Here is a 26698-nt window from a genome sequence, read left to right as displayed (position 1 = left end):
ACTCAGAAGCCATCTTCCAGGGTCGGGTATTGCCATTCTTATAGCACCAGCCAGTCCTTGCAGCTGAGGAAAATCTTCCCATTCATGTGCCAACAGCAATCAAGACTCAATTACAACAGAAGGGTATAAAGTCCACACAAGGGGTTCACCTCGAGGGTCCACCTGGGTAACCAGGGAGTCTGTGCCACTGGACTATACAAGATACCTACTACAACAGGCCACCCTAAGAAACCTAGGAGACATAAAAACTCTACTTAATACATAGAATCAAACACAGGAAGGTAGCCAAAATGAGGAGACAAAGAAACATGTCCCAAATGAAAGAACAGAACAAAACAGAACAAAAAATGAAATGGAGATAAGCAAGCTAACAGATGAAGAGTTCAAAACACCGCTTATAAAGATGCTCAATGAGAATTTCACGGAGACTTAGTGAGGACCTCAAAAGCATAATAATGGACCAGTCAGAAATGAAGGATGCACTAACTGAAATAAAGAATAATTTACAGGGAATCAATAGTGGAGTAGGTGAAGCCAAGAAACAAACCATCAAGTTGGAATATAAAGAAGCAAAAAACACCCAATCAGAACAGCAAAAAGAAAAAAGAATCTTAAAAAATGAGGATATTATAAGGAGGCTGTGGGACAACATCAAGCGTACCAACATTCACATCACGGGAGTGCCAGAAGGAGAAGAGAGAGAGCAAGATATTGAAAACCTATTTAAAAAAATAATGACAGAAAACTTCCCTAACTTGGTGAAGGAAATAGACATACAAGTTCAGGAAGTACAGACGGTCCCAAACAAGATGAAACCAAAGAAGTCCATCATCAAAATACAAAAGGTTAAAGACAGAAAGAGAATCTTAAAAGCAGCAAGAGAAAAGCAGTTAGTTAGCTACAACAGAGCTCCCATAAGGCTGTCAGCCGATTTCTCAAAAGAAACTTTGCAGGCCAGAAGGGAGTGGCAAGAAATATTTAAAGTGATAAAAAGCAAGGACCTACAACCAAGATTACTCTCTTCTGCCCTGGCTGGCTTGGCACAGTGGTTAGAGCATTGGCCCACAGACCAATGAGTCGTGGATTTGATTCCGATCAAGGGCATGTACCTCGGTTAGGGTTTGTCCTCGGCCCTGGTTGGGGTCATGTGGGAGGCAACCAGTCGATGTGTCTCTCTTAGATGTTTCTCTCTCTCTCCCTCTCTCTCCCTCCTTCCCACTCTATCTGATAATAAAGAGAAAAAATATCCTCAGGTGAAGATAAATATATATATATATATATATATATATATATATATATATATATATATATATATATATATATATGTTATTGTATCCTGCAAAGCTATCATTTAGAATTGATGGCCACATAAAGAGTTTCCCAGATAAGAAAAAGCTAAAGGAGTTCACCACCACCAAATCAGTATTATATGAAATGTTGACACGTCTTCTTGAAAAAGAAGATAAAAATATATGAACAATAAAATGGCAATAAATACATACCTATCAATAATTGCATCTACAAAAAAGAGAAAGTAGGTCAGAAACAGACTCATACAGAGAACTTGTTGTTGGTTGCCAGATGGGAGGAGGGATGGGGGGACGGATGAAAAGATGAAGGGATTAAGAAGTAAAAATTGGTTGTTAGACTGACAAACCTCAAATGGAAAGGGGGAGATGGAGTGGGAAGAAAGAAACCAAAGAACTTATATGCATATATGAATAACCAATATGCACAGACAATAATGTAGGGAAGGCAGGAGGGGGGTAGGAGTGGGGATGAGGAGATCAGAGGGACATCTGTTAATACATTCAACAATAAAGATAAGTTTAAAAAGAAAAAAAAAATAACCTTAAATGTAAATGGATTAAATGCTCAAGTCAAAAGACATAGGGTAGCTGAATGGACAGTAGCACATGACCCATATATGCTGTGTACAAAAGACTCACCTCAGAACAAAAGATACACACAAGTTGAAAGTGAAAGGATGGAAATAAATATTCTATGCAAATGAAAACAAACAAACAAAAAAAGTTGGGGTAGCAATATTTATATCAGACAAAATAACTTCAAAACAACAGCCATAACAAGAGACAAAAAGATCACTGTATAATGCTAAAGGGATCAATCCAACAAAAGGATATAACTCTGTTTTTAAATATGTTTTTATCAATTTTTTAGGAAGAGACAGATAGAAACATCAATGCAAGATAGCAACATTGATCAGCTGCCTCCTGCATATCCTCCACTGGGGATTGAGCCCACAACCCAGGCATGTGCCCTGACCAGGAATCAAACCAGGACCTCAGTCCATGGGATGACGTTCAATCCACTGAGCCACACCAGCTGGGCAAGGATATAACTCCTATAAACATATATGAACCCAACATAAGAATACATAAATATATAAAAAAGAAAAAATTGGGGAACATTAATGGAGAGATCAATAGTAACCCAGTCATAATAGGAGATTTTAACACCCCAAAGCCATCGATGGATAGATCTTCCAGACAAAAAATAGAAAAAGTAAGAGTAATCTTGAATGACATAATGGATTGGACTGATTTAACTGATATTTGCAGAACACTTCATCCCAGAGCAGCAGAATATACATTCTTCTCAAATGCACATGTTAGGACATACCTCAACATACTAAAGGTTATATATACCAAACTTACTGTCAACAACATATTCAACAGGCAAATCTAAGTGTTTCCTCTAAGATCAGGAATAAGACAGCGATATCAGCTTTCACCACTCTTATTCAACATAGTACTGAAATTTCTAGCCATAACAATCAGAAAAAAATAAGATATAGAAGGCATCCAAATGGGGGGGGGGATGGAAAGTAAAACTGTCATTATTTGCAGATGACATGATATTGTACATAGAAAACCCTAAAGACTCCATGAAAAACTTCTAGATCTAATAAATGAATTCAGGAAAGTAGCAAGATATACAACAAATGTTCAGGAATTGCTAGCATTCTTATACATCAATAATTATCTATCATAAAGAGAAATTAAGAAAACAATCCAGCCTTGGCCAGTTTGGCTCAGTGGTTAGAGCGTCGGCCTGCGGTCTGGAGAGACCCGGGTTCGGTTCCCGCTAAGGGCACGTACTTCGGTTGCAGTTTGTCCCCGGCCCTGGTTGGTCGTGCGGGTGGCAGCCATTTGATGTGTCCCTTCACGTCGATGTTTCTCTCTCTCTCTCCCTTCCTCTGTCTCCCTCCCACTCTATCTGTACAAAAAATGGAAAAATATCCTCGGGTGAGGATAAAAAAAAAAAAGAAAAAGAAAACAATCCAATTTACTATTGCAACAACAACAAAAAATAAGGTCCTTAGATATAAATTAACCAAGTTGGAAAACAAACTGTATTCAGAAAATTATAGGATACTAAAGAAAGAAACCAAGGAAGATACAAAGAAATGAAAGCATATACTGTGTTCATGAATTAGAAGAATTAACATCATTAAAATATCCATACTACCAAAAGAATCTATAGATTCAACACAATTCCTATTACAATACCAATGGCATATTTCACATATTTATATTGAACCAAAAAAGATCCAGAATAACCTTAGCAATCATGAGACAAAAAAGAACAAAGTTGAAGATATCACAATACCTGATATTAAACTGTACCACAAGTCCATAGTAATCAAAACAGCCTGGTGCTGGCATAAGAACAGGCATACAAACCAAAGACTACCAATTTACACCATGTACAAAAATACACTCATTATGGATAAGAGACCATAAAAATCCTAGGAGAAAACATAGGCAGTAAAATCTGAGAAATCTCATGTAGCAATATTTTTGCCAATATATATCTCCTTGGGCAAGGGTAACAAAGGAAAATATAAACAAATTTGATCACATTAAATGAAAAATCTTTTGCAAGCAGAAGAAACTATCTACAAAATGAAAAGGGAACCCAGTGAATTGGAGAACATATGTACCAATAATACATCTGATAAGGGGTTAATTTCCCAAATATATAAAGAACTTACACAACTCAAACCCAGGAAAACAAGCAACCTAATTTAAAAATTGTGCAAAGGACCTGAATACACACTTCTTCCAAGAGGACACACAGATGACCAATAGACATATGAAAAAATGCTCAACATCACTAATCATTAGAGAGGTGCAAATTAAAACACAGTAAGATATTGTCTCACACTTGTGAAATGGCTATCACCAGTAAGTTAACAAACAAGTGCTGGTGAGGATGGGGAGAAAAGGGAACCCTAGTGCACTGTTGGTAGGAATGCAGACTGGGACAGCCACTGTGGAAATAAGTATGGAGTTTCCTCAAAAATTTAAAAATGAAACTGCCTTTTGACCCAGTGATCTCACTTCTGGGGATATATCCTAAGAAACTTAAAACACTAATCTGAAAGAATTAATGCACCCCTATGCTCACTGTAGTGTTATTTACAAGAGCTAAAATCTGGAAATAGCCCAAGTGCCCATCAGTAGATGAGTAGATTAAAAAAGCTGTGGTATATTTACACAATGGAAACTACTCGGCCGTGAAAAAAAATCAAATAAGCCCTGGCCGGTTTGGCTCTGCAGTTAGAGCGTCGGCCCGTGGTCCAGAGAGACCCGGGTTCGGTTCCCACTAAGGGCACGTACCTTGGTTGCAGTTTGTCCCCGGCCTCAGCTGGGGTTGTGCGGAAGGCAGCCACTCGTGTTCCTTTCACATTGATGTTTCTCTCTCTCTCTCTCTCTCTCTCTCCCTCCCCCATTCTGTCTGAGCAAAAATGGAAAAATGTCCTCAAGTGAGGATAAAAAATAAATAAAATAAATCTCACCTTTTGCAACAGCATGGATAGACCTGGAGATTATTATGCTGAGTGAAATAAGCCAGTCAGAGAAAGACAAATACCATATGATCTCACTTATATGTGGAATCTAATGAACAAAATAAACTGATGAACAAAATAGAAACAGAGGCATGTATATATAGAACAGACTGACAGCCATCAGAGAAGATGAGGGTTGGGGGACAGGATGAATAAAAGTAAAAAAAATTAAGAAAATACATATATATGTGTATACACACACACACACATATATATCACATAAAAATGGACAACAGTGTACTGATTGTCAGAGGGAAAGAAGGCAGAGAGGGTAGGTGTAGTTGAGCAAATCGGGGGATGGGGATGGAAAAATACTTTCCTTGGGGCGATGGGCACATGATTCAGTGTACTGCATTACTGTGTTGTACACTTGAAACCTGTACCCCAATAAATTCAAATTTAAAAAAAAGATTTTTTTAAAAGGACCCTTCATTCACTTCTAATAGAATGTAAACTGGTACAGTCACTATGGAAAACAGTATGGTGGTTCCTCAGAATATTAGAATAGGGTTACCATTCCCTATGCAATCCCTCTTGTGGGTATCTACCCAAAAATCTCGAAAACATTTATTCCCCAACATATATGCACCCTTACATTCATTGCTGCATCATTCATGGTGGACAAGACATGGAGACAACCAAAGTGTCTTTTAAAAGAGGACTGGAGAAAAAAAAAGATATAGTATATATCTTATATTACTCAGGTATAAGAAAGGATGAAAACTGCCAATTGAGACAACATAGATGGACCTTGAGAATATTATGCTAAGCAAAATAAATCAGTCAGAAAAAGCTGAGAGCCATATAATTTCACTCATATATGGGATATAAATCTGAAATTCATAGACACAGACAAACAGTAAGATGGTTACCAGAGGGGAGGGATTGAGTAGAGAATAAAAGGTAAAGGGGGCCAAACATATGGTGACGGAAGATGATTTGACTTTGGGTGGCAGGAACACAATGAAATATACAGATCATGTATCATAGAAATGTACACTTGAAATCTATATTATTTTATTAACCAATTACAACCCAATAAACTTAATAAAAAAGAAAATATTAAGAACATCATAAGAAAGAGAAAATACCTTATAGTATTACACTGTATTTACTGATACTGTGTTTATGTTGTTTGTAAATAAGATAAATCATCTGTCAATATCCACATCTATATTCTCTTATATGTTACAACTGTAGATGTCATACATATTACTAATACCAGACCTCAAAATTGAAAATATAATGAAAAAACAAATTCATATTTTATAGTTATGATTCATGCATTGATAATAAAGCAGAAATATGATTGGCTTATGCTAGCCTAGAGTAATTGGTATAATTGTTTCATGAAAGTCTCCCTGTACACTAATGAATAAATTGTTATAAATTTTCTATGTCATATGGTACTAGTCATATTCATAATGTAGTACTAGAAACACTGTTAAATTTTTTAATCCCTCACCTGTGGTAATAGGCTGATACAGTTTCTCCGATTGTGTGAGAGAGGTAAACTGTGGGTCATGACCCCTTTAAAGGTCAAATGACCCTTTCACACGGACACCTAAGACCATCGGACAAAACATATTTCCGATGGCAATTCATAACAGTAGCAAAATTACAGTTATGGAGTAGCAACAAAAATACTTTTATGGTTGGGGGTCACCACAACATGAGAAACTGTATCAAAGGGTCGCGGCATTAGGAAGGTTGAGAACCAGTGCTCTATAGTAATGTAATTCTTTGAAAGCAAAGTTATAAAACAGTAATATTAAGACAATATTAATTTTAGTTAAATATAATTCACCTATGCTTATGTAAATGTCTATCCATGTACACTCAAGTCTTACAAATGATGTTCTACATGATGAATACTTAGGTGATGATAATTATGACAACAACAAAGAAAGTCTCATACAGTTATTATATTTTCACACAATAATATATATACACATACAAATAAGGTTATTAAGTATACATCATGATGGTCATTTACTATTAAGTGGAAGTGGTTCATCATAGGGATGATCATCTTCATCATCAAGTTGAGTACACTAAGGAAGAAGAAGAGAAAGGTGGCAGAGTTGAAAGAGATGGAGGACATATAAGTGGAGGCAGGAGAGGCAGTGTAACTTTATAAGAAATACATTAACATTTGTGGCAAGCAGCCCAGATATGGAGAAGAAAGCTTCAAGGAATGCACCTTCTAGGAAGAGGATGTAGCATGGGGGTGGGATTAATCAGTATTACAGGAATTATAACAATTATTATTCTACTATATGACTAACCTGGGAGTAACAAACACGGTATCTGAAATCATGCCTCTTCAATTAAATTCTGAAGAAACTCCAGCTCCCTGAAACAGTCACCACTGCATGTCCAGACTGTCTTAATAATTTACTAATTCAATTAGGTAAAAATTTTCCCCGAAAGTCCCTAATAAACAATTCATGGATGAATTGCAATAGGTAGAACTAATGGAGGCACCTTATATGTGCCTCCTCCCCAGATAGAAAGAGTATTTCAAGAGAATAAAAAAAATTGTATCGACCCCTACCCACTGTTCAAGGATTTCCTTATACAGCTTATTGGGTAAAAGGAAAACTGTGGTACCCACCTAGAGGGGCTAGAAGTATACAAAGGATTCCTGACCCTCCCTTGCCCTTTACAGGAGAATATAATGAAGACAGAATAAGAATAGTTAACAAAGATGGTCTACGTGTTCCTTATGCAAGATTGCCTTCATGGAACGATTGGCATGCCAAGGTCCCCCTTGGTGTTTACGCACATAGGAACAAAAGAAATCTCAATCATTGCAATTAAATAGGTTTTATAAGAAATGTCCTGAGTTAGGGAGGTAAATAAAAAATTAGCTGATCTAAAAACCCAGAACTAGATTTTAAATAAAGGTCAACTATTAATCTCAGACAAAGGGCCTATAGAAAACTCTGTCTCACCTTACAGGTTACTCTACTCCCTTCTTTGTATCTATAAACACAAAAGGTTATAAATTAATTCTGATAAAAATGAAACTAACATCCTGGTACTATGGAATGTAACTCCCTGCTTCTTTAACCTCAAATGTTAAATGTATGCCAAAAAAGAAAGTATATAATCACATAGAAACTTGCAATAAATTGGAACAGTGTCACACTTCCTCTGAGTCATGTAGTCATCTGTCTCCCAGCACTGACACCTTACCACCTTCAGGACCCCCTGGATCCTGATGCAGCTGGACTGCGGCAAACATTCCTGTCTGTTGTTTTTGCTTTTACGTTTTGCTAATAATGTTTTTATACAATACCAATGTTCTTCCATTCTTTGCTTTAGCTTTTGTGCAAGTATTATATAAGGATCCATGTCACAAAAGAAGTCAAAAGCAGTCTTGAATTACTAACACTTCTGCAAGACTCTCTAATGTCAATTTATTGTCTGGCACTGCTTCTTCTTCTATGTCTTCAGCTTCATCATTTGGCACTGGTTCAGAAGCACTCTTCTACATCAAGTCGTCTTCCATTAATTCCTCTGGTGTGGTGTCTATTAGCTCTTGAATTTCTCCAAGATCCACGTGTTAAAACCCTTCACCCATCTACCCCACCTTTATGTCATATCCAAAATCTCTTCAATAGTTTTCTTGATTGGTTCTGTTGTAAATCCTGCAATGTTATGCATAAGGACACAGTTTTCTCCAGCAAGAATTTGTTTTAAGCTTGATGGATTTCACAGATTTTTCTCTAACAATTATGGCATATTTAATGTTGTAATCTTTCAATACTTTCATATTTTCACTAGCAAGGTTCTCTTCCATAGTAATGACAACACTTTCCACAGAGTACTGTATAAAATGAGTCTTAAAGGTCCTTATGATTCTGATCTAGAGAATGAATTAGAAATGTTGTATTTGGGGACAAGTAGACCAATTCAGTGCTTTTGGTAGTGAGCTCATGTGGTTCTAGGTGGCCAGGAGCATTGTTTAAAATAAAAAGAACTTAAAAGGCAGTCCCTTATGGACAAGGTCCTTCTTGTCTTTAGGGACAATGCATCAATAGAACCAATACACACACAAAAAAGGTCCTCTTTATCTAGACCTTGTTTTAGGACCAAAAGACTTTTCATTTAAAGCTCAGGGGTTAGCAATTTCAGAGATGAAAGCAGTCCTGATTATAAACCAACTGCATTTGCACAAATTGGATCCCTTCCTGCCTTAATTCTGGTGCTGCCTTCTCTTCCTTACTAATAAATGTTGTTTGTGGTATGTTTTTTTCCAGAATAGGACACTTTAATCTGCATTACAAACCATTTCAGGAAGGCATCCTTTCTACTCAGTGATTTTTTTTTAATGGCATCTGGGAACTTGTTTGCTTCTCTTGGTTGGTACAAGCTGTTTCTCTTGTTATCTTGCCATTTTTAAAGCAAACCTCCTTCTAAATTTATCAAACTTTCCTTTGCTTTAGATCCTTCACATTATTTTCCTTTAAGTTGTCATATAACTTTACTTAGTATCAAATCATATTAGAGTCTATAAGTATTCCTTTCTTATGACAATCCTGCACTTTCAATACAAGGTAAAAAGGTAGCTGCTTCACAATTTTCTTTTCTAAAAATATATACACACATACATTTTCTTTTTCTAGAGTGATCTTTATGCTGCACCAATTTAGGTTGAAATGGTGAGCACCTGCAGCTGCAGACTTCAATCTAAGGTACATATCAAGCAATTCAACTATTAGCACTTCCAGCATTATTAGGGGCACTTCCTATGGATCCCATGGTGTCAATCAAAGTTTGTGGTATTGTACTAAATACAATGAAAAACAAAAACTGCAAGGGACCACGTTTTACTGTGATGTGCAATTTACTAGAGACGAACAGTTCAGCTGAAGATGATAAGTGTCACATGGCATTTTAAGTAGATACTCGCAATACTTGAGCTTACAACAAAAACAATAGGAGGTGGCTACAAAATTATTACAGTAATATAGTATGCACTACAGTTAACTTTATACAGTTATGATTTAGTACTGCATCTTTACATTTGCTTACATTTCTCTCAACTGTGAATGGTACCATTTACGGTTGTGTTTGTGTGGATAAGTTTGGAAAATTTAAACTTTTTATAATAAATTTGTGTATATTTTATGGTAGTAAATGATAAAACAGACTACTATCTACATATATTTTATGCATTCATGACATACCTAACTTTTTTCTTAATTTTTTTGATATTTTCTAGGCTGCACAGTTTGCAAATTTCTTCATATTATCTGAAATTTCCAAAAATTTTTACAATATATTACTTGAAAAGACACACATATCAGTGAACCTGTGGAGTTTAAACCTGTGTTGTTCAAAGGTCAACTGTATAAGCATGAGAATTATATTACCACTTTTTTAAACAAAACACACCCTGGTACCAAAAAAAGTTAAGGAAAACCAAAGAAAGGTGCCACTGTCCATACAACAGTTGGCATGATAAAGAGGCAGTACCTTACTTCTGGGGAATAGCAGATGTAGTTTCACATAAACACCAGTTTGGCTCAGCAGTTACAGTGTCAGACCAATGAGTCGCGGGTTTGATTCTGATCGAGGGCACGTACCTTGGTTGCAATTTGTCCCTGGCCCTGGTTGGGGTAGTGCAGGAGGCAGCCACTCGATGTGTCCCTTTCTCGTCGATGTTTCTCTCTCTTTCTTGCTCTTCCTCTCTTTCCCTCCCACTCTATCTGAACAAAAGTGGAAAAATATCCTCGGGTAAGGATTAAAAAAAAAAAAAACCTAGAAGGAAAGCTGAAATTCAGGGAGACAGCTGGCATGACCTTGTGACCTGCTAGGAGCTACATGGGGCTCCTCCTTTCAGGATCAATTCCCCCAAATTCTTGAAGGAGTCTAAGCTTTTCATTCAAAGGTGGAACAGGGGGACACATCACTTCTCTTGCTTTATAAACAATGTCATCTTCCCTCTCTGATGTCACTACTACTTCCTTACCTATCTCATGGCAGAAACACTTCATATTAAAGAAACTCTCAGAGATATTTCAAAATGTTGAAATCACAAAGGACAAAATTTTGGAAGCTAGCCCTGGCTGATGTGGCTCACTTGGTTGGAGCATCACCTTGTACACCAAAAGGTGGTGGGTTCAATCCCCAGTCAGGGGGTGTGCAGGACTTCTGGTCAAGATGGTGGCATAGGTAAACACGGTACTCACTTCCTACCACAACCAGATCAAAATTATAAATCAACTACAGAATAAACATCCTTCAGAACCACCTGAAATTGAGCTCAATGGAAGTCCTATAACTATGAAATTAAAGAAGCCACATTAAGACTGGTGGGAGGGGTGGTGATGAGGACAGGCTGGTCCCAAACCCACATGTAGAGGATAAAAATCAGGAGAAATACCTCAGTTGGGAAGATACTCCCTGAGGAGTGAGGGATCCCATCCGACAGCAGGCACCCAGCTTAGGGTTCCAGTGCAAGGAAGAGAAGTCCCCATAACTTCTGGCTATAAAAACCAGCGGGAACTGAGGCAGAGAGAGACTGAGGCTGCTAAAGCCGCAGGGAGTTCCTCTTAAAGGGCCCGCACAAACTTACTTGGCCTCGCACCCTCCAGGCTCCAGCACAGAGGGGAGGCAGCTTGAAAGGCGCCAGAGACATACAGGAAAGAACTGAGTTTTTTGGCATCAAGGCAAGAGCTGTGGGGTGGCTTTCTCTCCAGCAGACATGCTGGTAAAGGCTGTTGTTCCTTTGTTAAGCCCTACCCCCACAGGGCAAACAGACAGGCACCATATCTGGGACTCCAGCTGGCTCATACTGTTTGCTTCCTCCTGGTGATTCCCTGAGGCTCTGCCCCACCCAATTTACAGGACCACCCCAAGCTGTTTCCAGTGGCTTTACCATAGGATTGGCCTGTTTTTGGCTCCTGCTTCAAATTTTTCTAAATTCTCTGAAACAAGCAGCATGTGAACAGAGAAAGCCTCATATCTCTGGCTAAGTGCCTGCAGGCCTGGCACTAGAAGCACCCAGCCTTGATTCACAGCTTGGCTTTGCCTGGGCACCTACAAGCCCAGCCCAAGAAGCAGCCATCAGCAGATCACTTTGTAGCTTATGCCGGGTGGCCCAGGGAAGAACACAGGCAGTGGCTAACCTTGCCCCAGAACCAGCACATCCAGTGGACAGCTTCAGACCATGTCGAAGCACCACCACCCAAAAACCTCCACAAGTTACACACTGAAGGAATGGACACAGTGGGTGCCAGAATCCTGCTGAAGTAAGTCCTATTCTGTGTGGTAGGCCCCTGCACACATGATCATCCAACACAGTCAAAGGTAGATAGTTAGTGAGCACAGCCAATCCTTGCAGCTGATCAGCCTGAGTAAAACCCTCCCACTGACATGCTAACAGCAATCAAGATTCAATTACAACAGAAGGGTATAAAGTCCACACAAGGGGTTCACCTCAACAGCCCAAATGGGTGACCAGGGAAGTGTGTCCCTGGATTCTACAGGATACCTACTACAACAGGATACCCTAGGAAGCATAGGAGACATAGCACCTTTACCTAATACAGAAAAACAAACACAGGTAAGCAGCCAAAATTAGGAAACAAAGAAACATGTCCCAAATAAAAGAACAAACTAAACTCCAGGAAAGAACTAAATGAAATGGAGATAAGCAAGCTAACAGATGCAGAGTTCAAAACACTGCTTATAAGGACACTCAATAAACTTAGTGAGAATTTCAAGGAACTTCATGAGAACATCAAGGACCTTAGTGAGGACCTTAAGAGCATAATAAAGGACCAGTCAGAAATTAAGGATACAGTAAATTAAATAAAGAATTACTTACAGGGAATCAATAGTAGAGAAGGTGAAGCCAAGAAGCAAACCATCAAGTTGGACTATAAGAAAGCAAAAAAAACACCCAATCAGAACAGCAAAACGAAAAGAGAATCCAAAAAAATGAGGATAGTATAAAGAGCCTGTTGGACTTCAAGCATACCAATATTCGCATCATAGGAAGTACCAGAAGGAGAAGAGAGAGGGCAAGAAATTGAAAACCTATTTGAAAAATTAATGACAGAAAACTTCCCTAACTCGGTAAAGGAAACAGACATATAAGTCCAGGAAGCACTGAAAGTCCACACAAGATGAACCCAAAGATGTCTGCATCAAGACACATCATCAACAAAATGCAAAAGGTTAACGAAAAAGAGAGAATTTTAGAAGCAGCAAGAGAAAAGCAGTTAGTTAGCTACAACAGAGCTCCCATAAGGCTGTCAGCCGATTTCTCAAAAGAAACTTTGCAGGCCAGAATGGAGTGGCAAGGAATATGTACAGTAATGAAAATTAAGGACCTACCACCAAGATTACTTTATCCTGCAAAACTATCATTTAGAATTGATAGCCAGAGGATTCTAAAATGGCGGTGGAGTGAATGGAAGTGACACAGACCATCTCGCAGGACCAAACTGGAATTACAACTAAAATAAAGAAAGATCACCACAAAAAAAAAATGAAAAAGCAGCTAACGAAGACCCATATAACCAGGGACAGGAAAAAAGAACACTAAATCCAGCTTGGAACAGAGAAAGACAAATTTCATATGATCTCACTGATTTGTGGAATATAATGAACATAACAGTTTGAGGACAATCCCCTAAGGAGTGGGGAGGTGAAAGAGGGATGAACCACAGAACTTATATGCATGTATGCATGAACAGTGGACATGGACAACAATCTGGGGAAGGGGCAGGGAGGGAAGGGGGAGGGGGGAATCAGTGGGGGAAAAAAGGAGAATCATTTGTAACAAAAATTAATCAATAAAAAAAAAAAGAAGAAAAAATCCAGCTTGGTGTGATCTGCAGAGGTACGAGAGAGCAGGCTGGGAGCTCACGGACAGCAGCTGTTTTAGCTGTGAGCAGCTCCCTCAGGGTTAAAATCCCAGGCCAGCTCCACAGCGCAGAGGGTCAGGAGAGAGGACTAAATTAGCTACAGCCACTCCCTTGGGCTCCGGCACAGGGAGGGTGAACTGGACTGAAACTGTGTGGACACTCAAGAGCTTGGAAAGCTGGAAGGGCATTAGGAGTTTTATGCTGAATATCCCTCACAAGACAGTGGCCATCTTACTTCAAGAGCCCCTTCCCAGATCCCCAAGGATAGCCCCTCCCTCAGAAGTTTAGGTTCACAAAGTTGGGCCTGAGAAATTCAAATTGAGTCTCATTAACAGACAGCATCTGCCACACTCTCTGGAAATCCTTTTAACCTGAACACCTTAGGGAGTTTTTCATTCAGCTGAGGGCTACAATCCAAGGCTTGTCAAGTAACTGAGACTAATAGCTTCCAGGCAAAAAGCTAAAGGATAACTGAACCTTTCCTGGACATGCAAATCTATCAGGAAAGTTAGACTTGACAGTGGAATTTAACGTGGGTCTTCCCACTCTCATCCAATCCCAGTAAAGGGAGCCACAAACAGAAGAACACCAACACCCACAGAGAAACTTTGGCAGAAGGCTCCAAAACCCACAAAGATAGCCAAAATGATGAAATAAAGAAACAAATCCCAAATGAAAGAACAAGAGCACTCTACTGAACATGAGTTAAATTAAATGCAGTTAAGCAAGTTATCAGAAGTAGAGTTCAGAGCAATGATCTTGAAGAAGCTAAACAGCATGAGTAAAGAGCTCAGCACCATGAGTAAAGATATAGAAAACAATTACAATAAAAACACATACATTTGAACACAAGAAGGTTAAACAGCATTATTAAACAATTAATGTGTTACCAAGGAGATCAAGGAAGAAATTAAACACTTGCTGAAAAACAATGAAAATGAACACACAACACAAAATCTATGGGATGCAGTGAAAGCAGTACTGAGAGGAAAGTTCATAGCACTACAGGCCTACCTCATGAAAAAAGAAACATTTCTAATTGACTATCTCAACTCAAAACTTAAAGAACTATAAAGCAAACAAAAAGAAAGCCCCAGAGCAAGTAAAAATAAAGAAATAGTAAAGATCAGAGCAGAAATAGATGACATAGAAACTAAAAAAAAAAAAACAATTCAAAAGATCAATGAAACAAAAGGCTAGTTTTTTTTGAAAAGATAAACAAGATTGATAAACCCTTAGCTAGACTCACCAAGAAACAAAGAGAATCCAATTACACAAAATCAGAAATGAAAAAGAAGTAACAACTGACACCACAAAAATAAAAGGATCAATAACAAATACAATCAACAGTTATACAGAAATAAATTGGACAATCTAAGAGAAATGGACTAATTTCTAGAAACACATAGTCTCCCAAAACTGAACCGGGAAGACAGAAAACTTGAACAGACCAGTAACACTAAGGAAATGAGAGATATAATCAAGACTCTCCAGGCAAAGAAAAGCCCAGGCCCAGATGGCTTCACGGGGGAGGTTTACTGAACATTCAAAGAACCACCACCACCATTCTTCTCAAACTATTCCAAAAAAATTTCAAGAAAAAGGAAGACTTCCAGACTCATTTTATGAGGCCAGCATCATTCTAATTCCAAACCAGATAAAGACACTACAAAGAAAGTAAACTACAGGCCAATATCCCTGATGAACATAGATGCAAAAATATGTAACAAAATATTAGCAAATCGGATCCAGCAATACATTAAAAAAATTATTCACCATGACCAAGTGGGATTCATCCCAGGGATGCAAGGCTGGTACAATATTTGCAAATCAATGTGATACACCACATAAACAATATGAAAGATAAAAACCATATGATCATATCAATAGATGCTAAAAAAGCATTTGACGACATTCAGCACTCATTTGTGAAAAACGCTCAGCAACATGGAAATAGAGGGACCATATCTCAATATAATAAAGGTCATATATGAAAAACCTACAGCCAACATCATACTTAATGGTCAAAAACTAAAAGCATTTTCTTTAAGAACAGGAACAAGACAGGGATGCACACTTTCACCACTTCTATTTAACATAATACTGGAAGTCTTAACCATAGCAATCAGACATGATGAAAAAATAAAAGAGACTTAAATTGGAAAGGAGGAAGTAAAACTGTGATTATTTGCAGATGACATGATATTGTACATAGAAACCCCTAAAGACTCCATCAAAAATCTAATAGACTTAATAAATGAATTTGGCAAAGTAGCAGGATACAAAATTAAGGTCAAGAAATCGATGGCATTCTTATACACCAATAATGAACTCACAGAAAGTAAAAAAAACAATCCCATTTACCATTGCAGCAAAAAAAAATTAAGATACCTAGGAATAAACTTAACCAAAGAAGTAAAGGACCTTTTTGCAGAAAACTACAGGACATTGAAAAAAAATAGAGGAAGATATAAATAAATAAAAGCACATATCTTGTTCATGAATTGGAATAATCAACATTAGTAAAATGTCCACACTACCCAAAGCTGTCTATTGATTCAATGCAATCACTGTCAAAACACCAGTGACATAATACACAGAACTAGAACAAATACTTCAAAAGTTCATATGGAACCAAAATAGACCTCAAATAGCCACAGCAATGTTGAAAAGAAAGGACAAAGTAGGTAGGATCACAATGCTCAACATCAGATTATACTACAAAGCCATTGTAATCAAAACTGCCTGGTAGTGGCACAGGAACAGGCATATAGATCAATGGAACAGAACAGAGGACCTGGAAATTGACCCAAGATATTATGCTCAATTAATATTTGACAAAAGTGGCAAGAGCATACAATGAAGTAAAGACAGCCTCTTTAATAAATGGTGTTGGGAAAATTGGACAGCTACATGCAAAAAAATGAAACTAGACCATCGACTTACACCATACAGAGAAGAATAAACTCAAAATGGATAAAAGATCTAAATGTGACTCATGAATCTATAAAAATCCTAGAAGAAAATGTAGGCAACAGAATTTCAGACATCATACACAGCAGAATTTTCACTGATACATCACTTAAGGTAATAGAAACAAAGAAGGAAATGAACACATGGGACTACATCAAACTAAAAAGGTTCTGCACAGCAAAAGAAATGAATGGAAAGGGAACCCTCTCTATGGGAGAGCATAATTGCCAACGATACATCATATAAGGGGTTAATTTCCAAAATGTATAGAGTGCTCATACAACTCAACAAAAGGAAGACAAAGATCTCAATTAAAACATGGGCAAAGGACCGCCCTGGCCAGTTTGGCTCAGCAGTTGGAGTGTGGACCTGCAGACCAGAGAGTTCCAGTTTTGGTTCCCACTAGGGACAATAGCAAAAAAAAAAAAAAAAAAGGAGGCAAAGGACCTAAATAGACGCCTCTCCAAACAGGACATACAAATGGCTAAGAGTCATATGAAGAAATGCTCAACATCACTAATCATCAGAGAGATACAAATTAAAACTATTATGAGTTATCACTTCATACCTGCCAGAATGGCTGCCATCAACAAATAATCAAACAAGAAGTGCTGGTGCTGGCGAAGATGTGAAGAAATGGGAACTCTAGTACACTGCTGGTAGGAATGCAGACTGGTGCAGCCACTATGGATAACAGTACGGTATTTCCTCAAAAAAATAAAAATTGATATGCCATTTGACCTAGTGATCCCACTTCTAGGATTATATCGAAAGAAGCCTGAAACACGCATAAGAAAGAATATATGTACCCCTATGTACATAGCAGCACTATTTACAATTGCTAAGATCTGGAAACAGCCGAAGTGTCCATCAATAGATGAGTGGATAAAACAGCTGTGGAACATATATACAAAGGAATGCTATGTGGCTGTAACAAAGAAAGATCTCTTATCCTTTGAGATTACATGGAGGGACCTTGAGATTATTAAGCTAAGCAAAACAAGCCAGTAGTACATATATACAATGGAATACTATGCAGCTGTAAGAAAGATCTCTTATCCTTTTAGACGACATGGAGGGACCTCGAGAGTATTATATTATGCAAAATAAGCCAATCAGAGAATGACAAATACCACATGATCTCACTTATTTGTGAAATATAATGAACAAGGTGGGCTGATGAAAAAAATACAGCCAGAGACATAGAAAGGAGTATGGTTCAAACTAACAAACCTCAGAAGAGGGGGGCAGGGTGAATGGATGAGATGAACCAAAGGATTTATATGCATGTATGCATAACTAATGCACATAGACAACAATGCTGGGGGTGGTTGGGGGGCGGGATGGCAGGAGGGTGTCTAGGAGGGAAAAAAAAGAAACATCTGTAGCAAAAATAAATTAATAAAAATTGGAAAAAAAAAGAATTGATGATTGTATAAAGAGTTTCCCAGACAAGGAAAAGCTAAAGGAGTTCATCACCAACAAACCAGTATTATATGAAATGTTGACAGGTCTGAAGAAGAAGAAGAAAGAAGAAAGAAGAAAGAATAAAGAAGAAAGAAGAAAGAAGAAAGAAGAAAGAAGAAAGAAGAAAGAAGAAAGAAGAAGAAAGAAAGAAGAAAGAAGAAGAAGAAATATGAACAATAAAATGGCAATAAATACATATCTATCAACAATTGAATCTAGAAACAAAATGAGCAAGCAGAACAGAAACAGACTGATAGATACAGAGAACTTTTTATTGGTTGCTAAATGGGAGGGGGTTGGGGTGAAAAAGATGAAGGAATTAAGAAGTACAAATTGGTTGTTAAAGTGAGGAACCTCAAAGGGAAAGGGGAAGTTGGGATGGAAAGAAAGAACTCAAAGAACTTATATGCATGTATGCATAACCAATGGACAGAGACAATAGTGTGGGGAAGGCAGGAGGTGAGTGGGAGTAAGGAGGAGGGGGTCAAGGGGGGGAAAGGAGGGACATCTGTAATACATTCAACAATAAAGATATATGTACCCCCATGTTTGTAGCAGCACTATTTACAATAGCTAAGATCTGGAAACAGCCCAAGTGTCCATCAGTAGACGAATGGATCAAAAAGCTGTGGTACATATATGCAATGGAGTACTATGCAGCTATAAGAAAGAAAGATCTCTTATCCTTTGAGACCACATGGAGGGACCTTGAAAGTATCATCCTAAGTGAAACAAGCCAAACAGAGAAAGACAAGTTTCATATGATCTCACTTATTTGTGGAATATAATGAACATAACATTCTGAGGAAGGGGGTAGTCCCAGCTGCGGAAATGGGGTATAGACTGACAATCCCCTAAATAGGGGGGTGGTGGGGAAGAGATAAATCACAGAACTTATATGCATGTATGCATGAACAGTGAACATGGACAACAAACTGGGGACAGGGCAGGGAGGGAGGAGGAGGAGGGAATGGGGGGGGGGGAATCTGTAACAAAAATTAATTAATAATAAAAAAAAATTTAGAAGCATATCCAATCTTAGAAAAACTATGACAATTCACCAAGGCATGGAAAGGATGCTGGCTCTATATCCTAAGTTATATGATGAGAAAAAGGCAAACACTATTCAAACTCCTCTCAATAAATGTTTTTTGTTTTTTTTGTTTTTTTTATCCTCACCCGAGGACATTTTTCCATTTTTTGTACAGATAGAGTGGGAGGGAGAGAGAGGAAGAGAGAGAGAAACACCGACGTGAAAGGGACACATCGAGTGGCTGCCACCCGCACGACCAACCAGGGCCGGGGACAAACTGCAACCGAAGTACGTGCCCTTAGTGGGAACCGAGCCCGGGTCTCTCCGGACCGCAGGCCGATGCTCTAACCGCTGAGCCAAACCGGCTAGGGCTCAATAAATGTTTTATAAAGAAATAAAAACACTTTAATTCTTACTATTTCTAATGTTTTAAATTACAGTGTACTAAAGAAGTACTAACTTTACTATACTTTTCATCTCCTTATACATTTATAATCAATAGAAGTTTTATGTATGTATTTATTTATTTATTTTTTAATCCTCACCCAAGGATAATTCTTCATTTACCTTCAGAGAGAATGGGAGAGAGAGAAAAACATCAATGCGAGAGACACATTGATAAGTTTGCCTCACACATGATCCGGAATAGGGCCAGGAACCGAACTGCAACCAAGGTACATGCCCTTGGCCGGAATTGAACCTGAGACTCCTCGGTCTGCAGGCTGACGCTCTAACCGCTGACACAAACAGAAGTTTAAAGTTTTGACCATTTTCTTTATTGTTGACACTATTACAGATGTCCCCCATTCACCCCGTTGCTTCCCCTCTACCCACCTTCCCAGACAATAATTTTTAAAGGTCATGAATTCAATGTGATTTTTCCCATTGACTTATTGAGAATCATTTGTGAGCCTGGCCAGTGTGACTCAGTGGTTGAGCATCGACCCATGCACCAAGAGGTCACCGGTTCAATTCCTGGTGAGGGAACATGCCCAGGTTGTGGGCTAAATCCCCAGTGGGGAACATGCAGAAAAGGTCGCCAACTGATGTTCTCTCTCATCGATGTTTCTGTCACTCTCTCCCTTTTCCTTCCTCTCCCTCTAAAATCAATAAAGAAGGGGGAAAAAAGACTCATTTGTGAGACTTCTGTTTGCCCAGGTATTTCTACAGTCCTGCACTACAGAGCAAGGCAAGGACTGCCTGCGTTGACACCTACCTGATATAGTCCTCATGGCTGGTGCTTTCACTGCAGATATAAGCAACCTCAACCTCTTGGCTAGAAAGAGCATCTTCCAAAGAAATCTGCTGGACTTCATTAAGGCACTTGAGCTTGCGTCTATTTGAGAAGAACAGAAATGGAACTTAAGAGTAGACAGATATTGGCTTAGAATAAATAAACATCATCTTTTTCCCTCTTCCCAATAATGTCCTAATTGGATCAGCTTTCGGAAATAAAAAAAATTAATTTCCTTCTACCACTTCCAGGGCACTTTCCATGATGGAGTGAAAAAACAGCCTCAGGTTTGAAGTCAGGGCACCTGGCATTGAGTGCCAATACTACTGCTAACAGTCTGTATGATGTGGAAGTCTTTGAATTATTTAATATCTAAAATAAAAAGAATTGATCTTTTTTCTCAAGAGGCATAATCTCTATTGTGACTGCCAGCTCCAAGTACCTGGCCAAACACTATGGCTAACAAACCTAACTCAAATCCAAAATACTAACACCTTTGAGGTACAAACTGCTGTGTGACTTCAAGCTCCTTCATAACCATCATGGCCTTGTGATGGTCAAATGGAAGGCAGGTATCACAGTCTCCTTTACAGCTGAGCTGACAAAGTCCAGAGAGGCAGTAGCTGCCACAGCTAACCAGTAGCAGAGGCAAGATAGAAACCTTAAGCCTTTTGAATCTTACAGAGTAAGAAGAAACTCCTGATTTAGAAGATCTGAGAACCCTGGCATTCTGCACACTACTCTAGTGCAAAGGCTAGAGCAATAGAGCAATCCTCCAATGATGGATGTTACAGAGGAGATGGGGCAGCCAGCAGAAGCCTCCCAGCCAACTCATAGATCTACTCAAGCTGCAGCAGGCAGAGGACATTTGGGCAAGTTTGACTGCCAAAGATATTATGGCAGGTTTCTTCCTATGGGGGCTACCCAATCTACACTGCTCAATTTGACCAATAGTTATTGTTTGTATACTGTGTGCTAGGCACCATAGGAAAGACCATAAAGAATAAACTAAAAGTCCTCAGCTTCCAATGAGCTCAAAGTCTTGAGGAAAGAGGAAGACATACACACAACAATACAGGACTAACATGAGAAATGTCCTGGAATACAGATTTAAGAAAGGCAAGAAACATCTAGTTTATGGTTTCCTGGGAAGAAGGTAGGACTTAACAGGCAGATCATGACAAACAGGGTATGTGAGAAGGGGAAAAGTGTGATGGCAGGGGTGCAGTAAAGAAGTGGGTATGAGCTGGCAATCTTCCCACATGACCTGGCTACTTTAGGAATTCCCATTATATCAGACAAAGCAGCCAGTTGGCAGAGGACTGAGACTTAAGAAAAAAGGAGAAGCTTCACTTCATCATGCTCCATCAGCATTTCAAACAGATGTTCAATGGGAGTTATAGCATGGGTAATGGTAATTTTGATCACCCATTTGTGTGTACCTCCCTTAGAATCTTACTGGGAGTATAGGATTGACCAATGGCAGATTCCCAGCACTTCTGAATCTCCCTAGTGACACAAAGTCCACTCTAAATCTTTAAAGGAATAGCCAAGTTTTGAGGCAGGCAAACTGGAAGAAAGTAGGTCCCATAAATTAAAACATTAAAAGAATTTGCATGGACCACCACAATAGTTCTTATGCTTTATATATGTATTTATTTGATTTCTCTATAGCACTAGAAAGTAGAGACATGCCTTCCTTGCTCACCACCACATTTCCTCAGCCAACACAATGCCTATATCTATTTCACTATTAATATTGATAAATGATGTTACACAGCATTAGTTTGGTGAATAATATGTGTGTGAGAAAGTAGTGCGGAGTGAAGCAAAGAGCTGAACATAGGGCAATAAATAATGAACATGGTAAGTTTGGTTTGGGTTGTTTATAGGAGAGAAATGAAGCCTAAAAGTGGAGCTCAAAATTATCAAAGGAAAAAGAACATACGGTGTTTAAAAGATGGGCCTTGACATCAAATAGACCTACATTCAAATCCATTTCTTAGGTTTTCCACTTATGTGACCTCAGACAAGTTACTCAGCCTTTCTATGGCTCAGCTTCTCTAGCTATAAAGTGGGGTTGGTAATGGTAATGGTATTTATGTCAAATAGTTACTAAGGCTTATAAAGGTTAGGGCTACTGCATGGATAGCTGTTATAACTACTCATGTAATGATTAACTATTGTATACCTAAAGCTTTCTTTCAGGCTAGCCCACCATGTGTTCCCTGTGCCCCTTGTGTAACTATAAGGTCCTATGCTCATCTTCTCTGCCTTTGCTTTTGTAGTTCCTTCTAGGTTGATTCACTGCACATCCCAGCATACTTTTCAGTTCCCAGGCTCATTCAAACTTGAGATCTTGTGGGGTTGACCCTAAACAAAGTTCTCTGGAAGAACCTTGGTGCTGATTCTCTATCTCCTGCGTCCGGAGAATCTCTGTATCCCAAGGCCTACTCCATCTCACAGGGCTTGCCATGAATTAAAAGGCCTAAAGCAAATGTGAGCCACCTGGACACAAAGCCAATCAGGTTCAGGAGTGCTGAGGAAGCATGTTGATTCCGCAGGTCCCTCATCCGCAAAGAGCCGGCTCTGCCAATGCCCACCACCACCACACCAAACTTCCTTTCAGGCTGAAACACAAGAAACCAAGGTAGAATTTAAAAACAGTCCAGAGGGTCAATGCAATCCTTATTAAAATATCAATGACATATTTCACAGATCTAGAACAAATATTCCAAAAATGTATATAGAACCAAATCAGACCCCAAAGAGCTGCAGCAATCTTCAGAAAGAAAAACAAAGTTGGAGATATCACAATACCTGATAACAAACTATACTACAAGACCACCGTTATTAAAACAGCCTGGTACTGGTATAAGAACAAGCACATGGATCTATGGAACAGAACAGACAGCCCAGAAACACATGCACACTGTTATGGACAATTAATATTTGACAAAGGAGCCAAGAGCATACAATGAAGTAAAGACAGTCTCTTCAATAATTGGTGTTGGAAAATTTGGACAAGTACATCCAAAAAAAAAAAAATGAAACTATAACATAAAATTACACTATACAGAAGAATAAACTCAAAATAGATTTAAAAAAACTTAAATATAAGTTGTGAAACCATAAAAATCCTAGAAGAAAATATAGTAAAATCTCTCACTGAGGTACCTTTTCCAATATATCTTCAAGGGCAAGAGAAACAAAGGAAAAAATAAATGGGACTTAGGGTAGGGGCTGGGTAAAGGTGAGCAAAGTGGGGGAAATGGGGAACACCTGTAATAGTGTCAACAATACAAAAATAAATAAAAGTTTAAATAAAAAGCTTCACAGCAAAATAAATCAACAAAATGAAAAGGGAACCCACTGTATGGGAGAACTTGCCAATGACACATTTGATAAGGAGCTAATTTCCAAAATATATAAAGAATATATACAACGCATCAAGATGGGCAGGGTTCAAGATGGTGGCAGAATAGGTGGATCTTGCTTGCAAACCCTCCCAGAATAAAACAAAAAATTTCAACTAAATTTTTTTTAAAAATCACCCTGAATTACCAACTAAAGACTATCTAAAGACCAAGGACTGGCAGAAGAAACCAATTTGAGACTGTTACGAAGGGGGGAGAAATTGGCTCCGTTTTCACAGGAGACAAGCCAAGTTTACAAAGGGTTATCTCAACTGCAGGAGGTTACCCCTGAGAAGCGTGAAGCCTTGACCCCAGACCAGGCTCCCAGCTAGGATTGCCAGAGTCGGGTACAGATGCCCACCATAGTATCCAACTGTGAAGGTGGTGGGGTTTCTACGCACCAAGGAGAGGTACAGCCTACTAGAGACAAAGTGACCCTTTTAAAGAAACAATGTGCAAATTTTTTGTTCATAGCCAATCACCCTGAGCTCAAGCAGAGAGAGGGTGGGGCAGACTGAAATTGTCTGAGGAGAGTTTGGGACGAGTGGCTTTGAGGAGAGACATGGGGTAGTAGCTGTAAGGATCCCTGTATTAGGCCACCTTCCCATACCACAACAGCCATTTTTTGTGTGTGTGAGGAGCAATTACCTCCTAGCAGCATCAGCATGGGGAAAAGCATTACCATACTGTATGGAATCCAACCCAACCTATCCTCTAGAATCTGGAATGTCCCAACCTGTATCTTTTTTTAATTGTTGACAATATTACAGATGCCCTCTATTTTCTCTCTCCACCCTACAACCACCCCACCACAGGTCTTCCTCACATTATTGTCTATGTCCATAGGTTATGCATATATTTTGGTCCATCCATTCTGTTGCAGAGGGTAAGATCTCCTTATTTTTTATGGCTGAGCTGTGTCAATGTACCACACCTTTTTTATCCACTCATGTATTAATGGGCACTTGGGCTGTTTCCAGATCTTAGCTACTGTAAATAACACTGCTATGAAGATAGAGGTGCATATAGTCTTTCTAGTTGGTGTTTCGGGATTATAAAACTATATTTCCAGAAGTGGGATCACTAGATCAAATGCCAGCTCCATTTTTAACTTTATGAGACAACTCCACACTATTTTCCATAGTGGCTGCAACCATCTGCATTCCTACCAGCAGTGTTACTAGGGTTTCTTTTTTTCCACATCCTTGCCAGCACTTGCTGTTTGTTGAATTATTGATGGTGGCAATTCTGGGAGGTGTGAAGTGGTTCATTGTTGTCATTTTAATTTGCATCTCTCTGGTGAATAGTGATGTTGAGCATTTTCTCATATGGCTCTGGGCTTTCTTGTCTTTTTAATATTTGCCTGATGAACTTGGCATCTATGTTCATCAGTGATGTTGGCTTGTAATTCTCTTCTTTGTAGTGTCTTTATCTGACTTAGGAAAGTCATATAGGAAAGTCATATTTTCTCTTATGGTTCTGTATGTCCTCTTTGAATTTTTGTCTTCCTTTGTTGAATTGTATGAGCACATTACATATTTTTGAAATTAAGCTCTTATCTGATGTATAATACGCAAATATGTTCTCCCTTACATTGGGTTCCCTTTTCATTTTGATGTTGGTTTCTTTTGCTGTGCAGAACTTTTTAGCTTGATAGAGTCCCACTTATTAATTTTTTCCTTTCTTTCTCTTGCCCTAAGTGATGTGTCAGAGAAAATTCTGCTAAGTGAGATGTATGAGATTTTGCTGCCTATGTTTTCTTCTAGAATGTTTATGCTTTCATTACTTAAATTTAAGTCTTTTATCCATTTTGAGTTTATTCTTATGTGTGGTGTAAGTTGGTGATCTAGTTTAATTTTTTTGCATGTACCTGTCCACGCTTCCCAACAGCATTTATTAAAGAAACCATCTTTACTGCATTGTATGCTTTTGCCTCCTTTGTCAAATATTAATTGAGCATAATGGCTTAGGTCCAGTTCTGGGTTCTCAATTCTGCTCCATTAATCTATATGCCTGTTTTTGTGCCCATAGCTGTCTGTTTTGACTACAATGGTTTTGTAGTATAAATATTTGGTATTGTGATCCCTCCACCTTTGTTCTTCTTTCTCAAGATTGCTGTAGCTATATGAGTCTTTTTGGTTCCATATAAATTTTTAGAATATTTGTTCTAGATTTGTGAAATATATAATATTGGTATTTAATAGGGATTACATTGAACCTATAGATTGTTTTGGGTATTATGGACATTTTAATTATGTTCCAATTCATGAACACAGCATATTCTTCCACTTGTCTTTATCTTCTTCTATCTCCTTTTCCAACATCCTATAGTTTTCTTAGCACATCTTTTACTCCTCTAAGTTTATTCCTAAGTATCTTAATTTTTTTTGTTCCAATGGTAAATGGGTTTGTTTTATTTTATTTTTGTTTGTTTCTCTTTCTGAGATTATTAATGGTGTATAAAAATGCCATAGATTTCTAAATGTTAATTTTGTACCCTACTACACCACTGAATTCATTTATTAAATCTAGTAATTTTTTGGTGGATTCTTTAGGGTTTTCTATGTACAATATCATGTCCTCAGTGAATAACGGCAGTTTTATTTTCTCCATTCCAATTTGGGGGCTTTTATTTTTTATTCTTGTCTGATTTCTGTGGCTAGGAATTCCAGTATTATGTTGAATACGAGAGGTAAAAGTGAACATCCCTGTCTTGTTCCTATTCTTACAGAAAATTCTTTTAGTTTTTGCACATTGAGTACAATGCTGGCTGTAGGTTAGTCATATATGGCCTCTATTATGTACCCACTT

General features: G+C 38.4%; 1 protein-coding gene across 1 annotated transcript in view; it reads right to left on the bottom strand.

Annotated features, from left to right (window-relative positions):
* BLVRA (biliverdin reductase A) overlaps positions 1–26698 on the bottom strand; it is a 229804-nt gene that overhangs the window by 120867 nt on the left and 82239 nt on the right. Inside the window, exons 3-6 of the mRNA XM_036246321.1 lie at positions 22980–23101; positions 20454–20573; positions 17306–17421; positions 12720–12771 (exon numbers count right to left, since the gene is read on the bottom strand). Of these exons, the coding sequence (XP_036102214.1) occupies positions 12720–12771; positions 17306–17421; positions 20454–20573; positions 22980–23101 (410 nt within the window). The remainder of the gene's footprint in view (positions 1–12719; positions 12772–17305; positions 17422–20453; positions 20574–22979; positions 23102–26698) is intronic.

The sequence above is a fragment of the Molossus molossus genome, unplaced genomic scaffold, assembly GCF_014108415.1.
Source record: "Molossus molossus isolate mMolMol1 unplaced genomic scaffold, mMolMol1.p scaffold_m16_p_7, whole genome shotgun sequence".
Lineage (NCBI taxonomy): Eukaryota > Metazoa > Chordata > Mammalia > Chiroptera > Molossidae > Molossus > Molossus molossus.
Note: the sequence above shows the minus strand (reverse complement) of the source record. Positions and strands in the feature narration are given on the sequence as shown.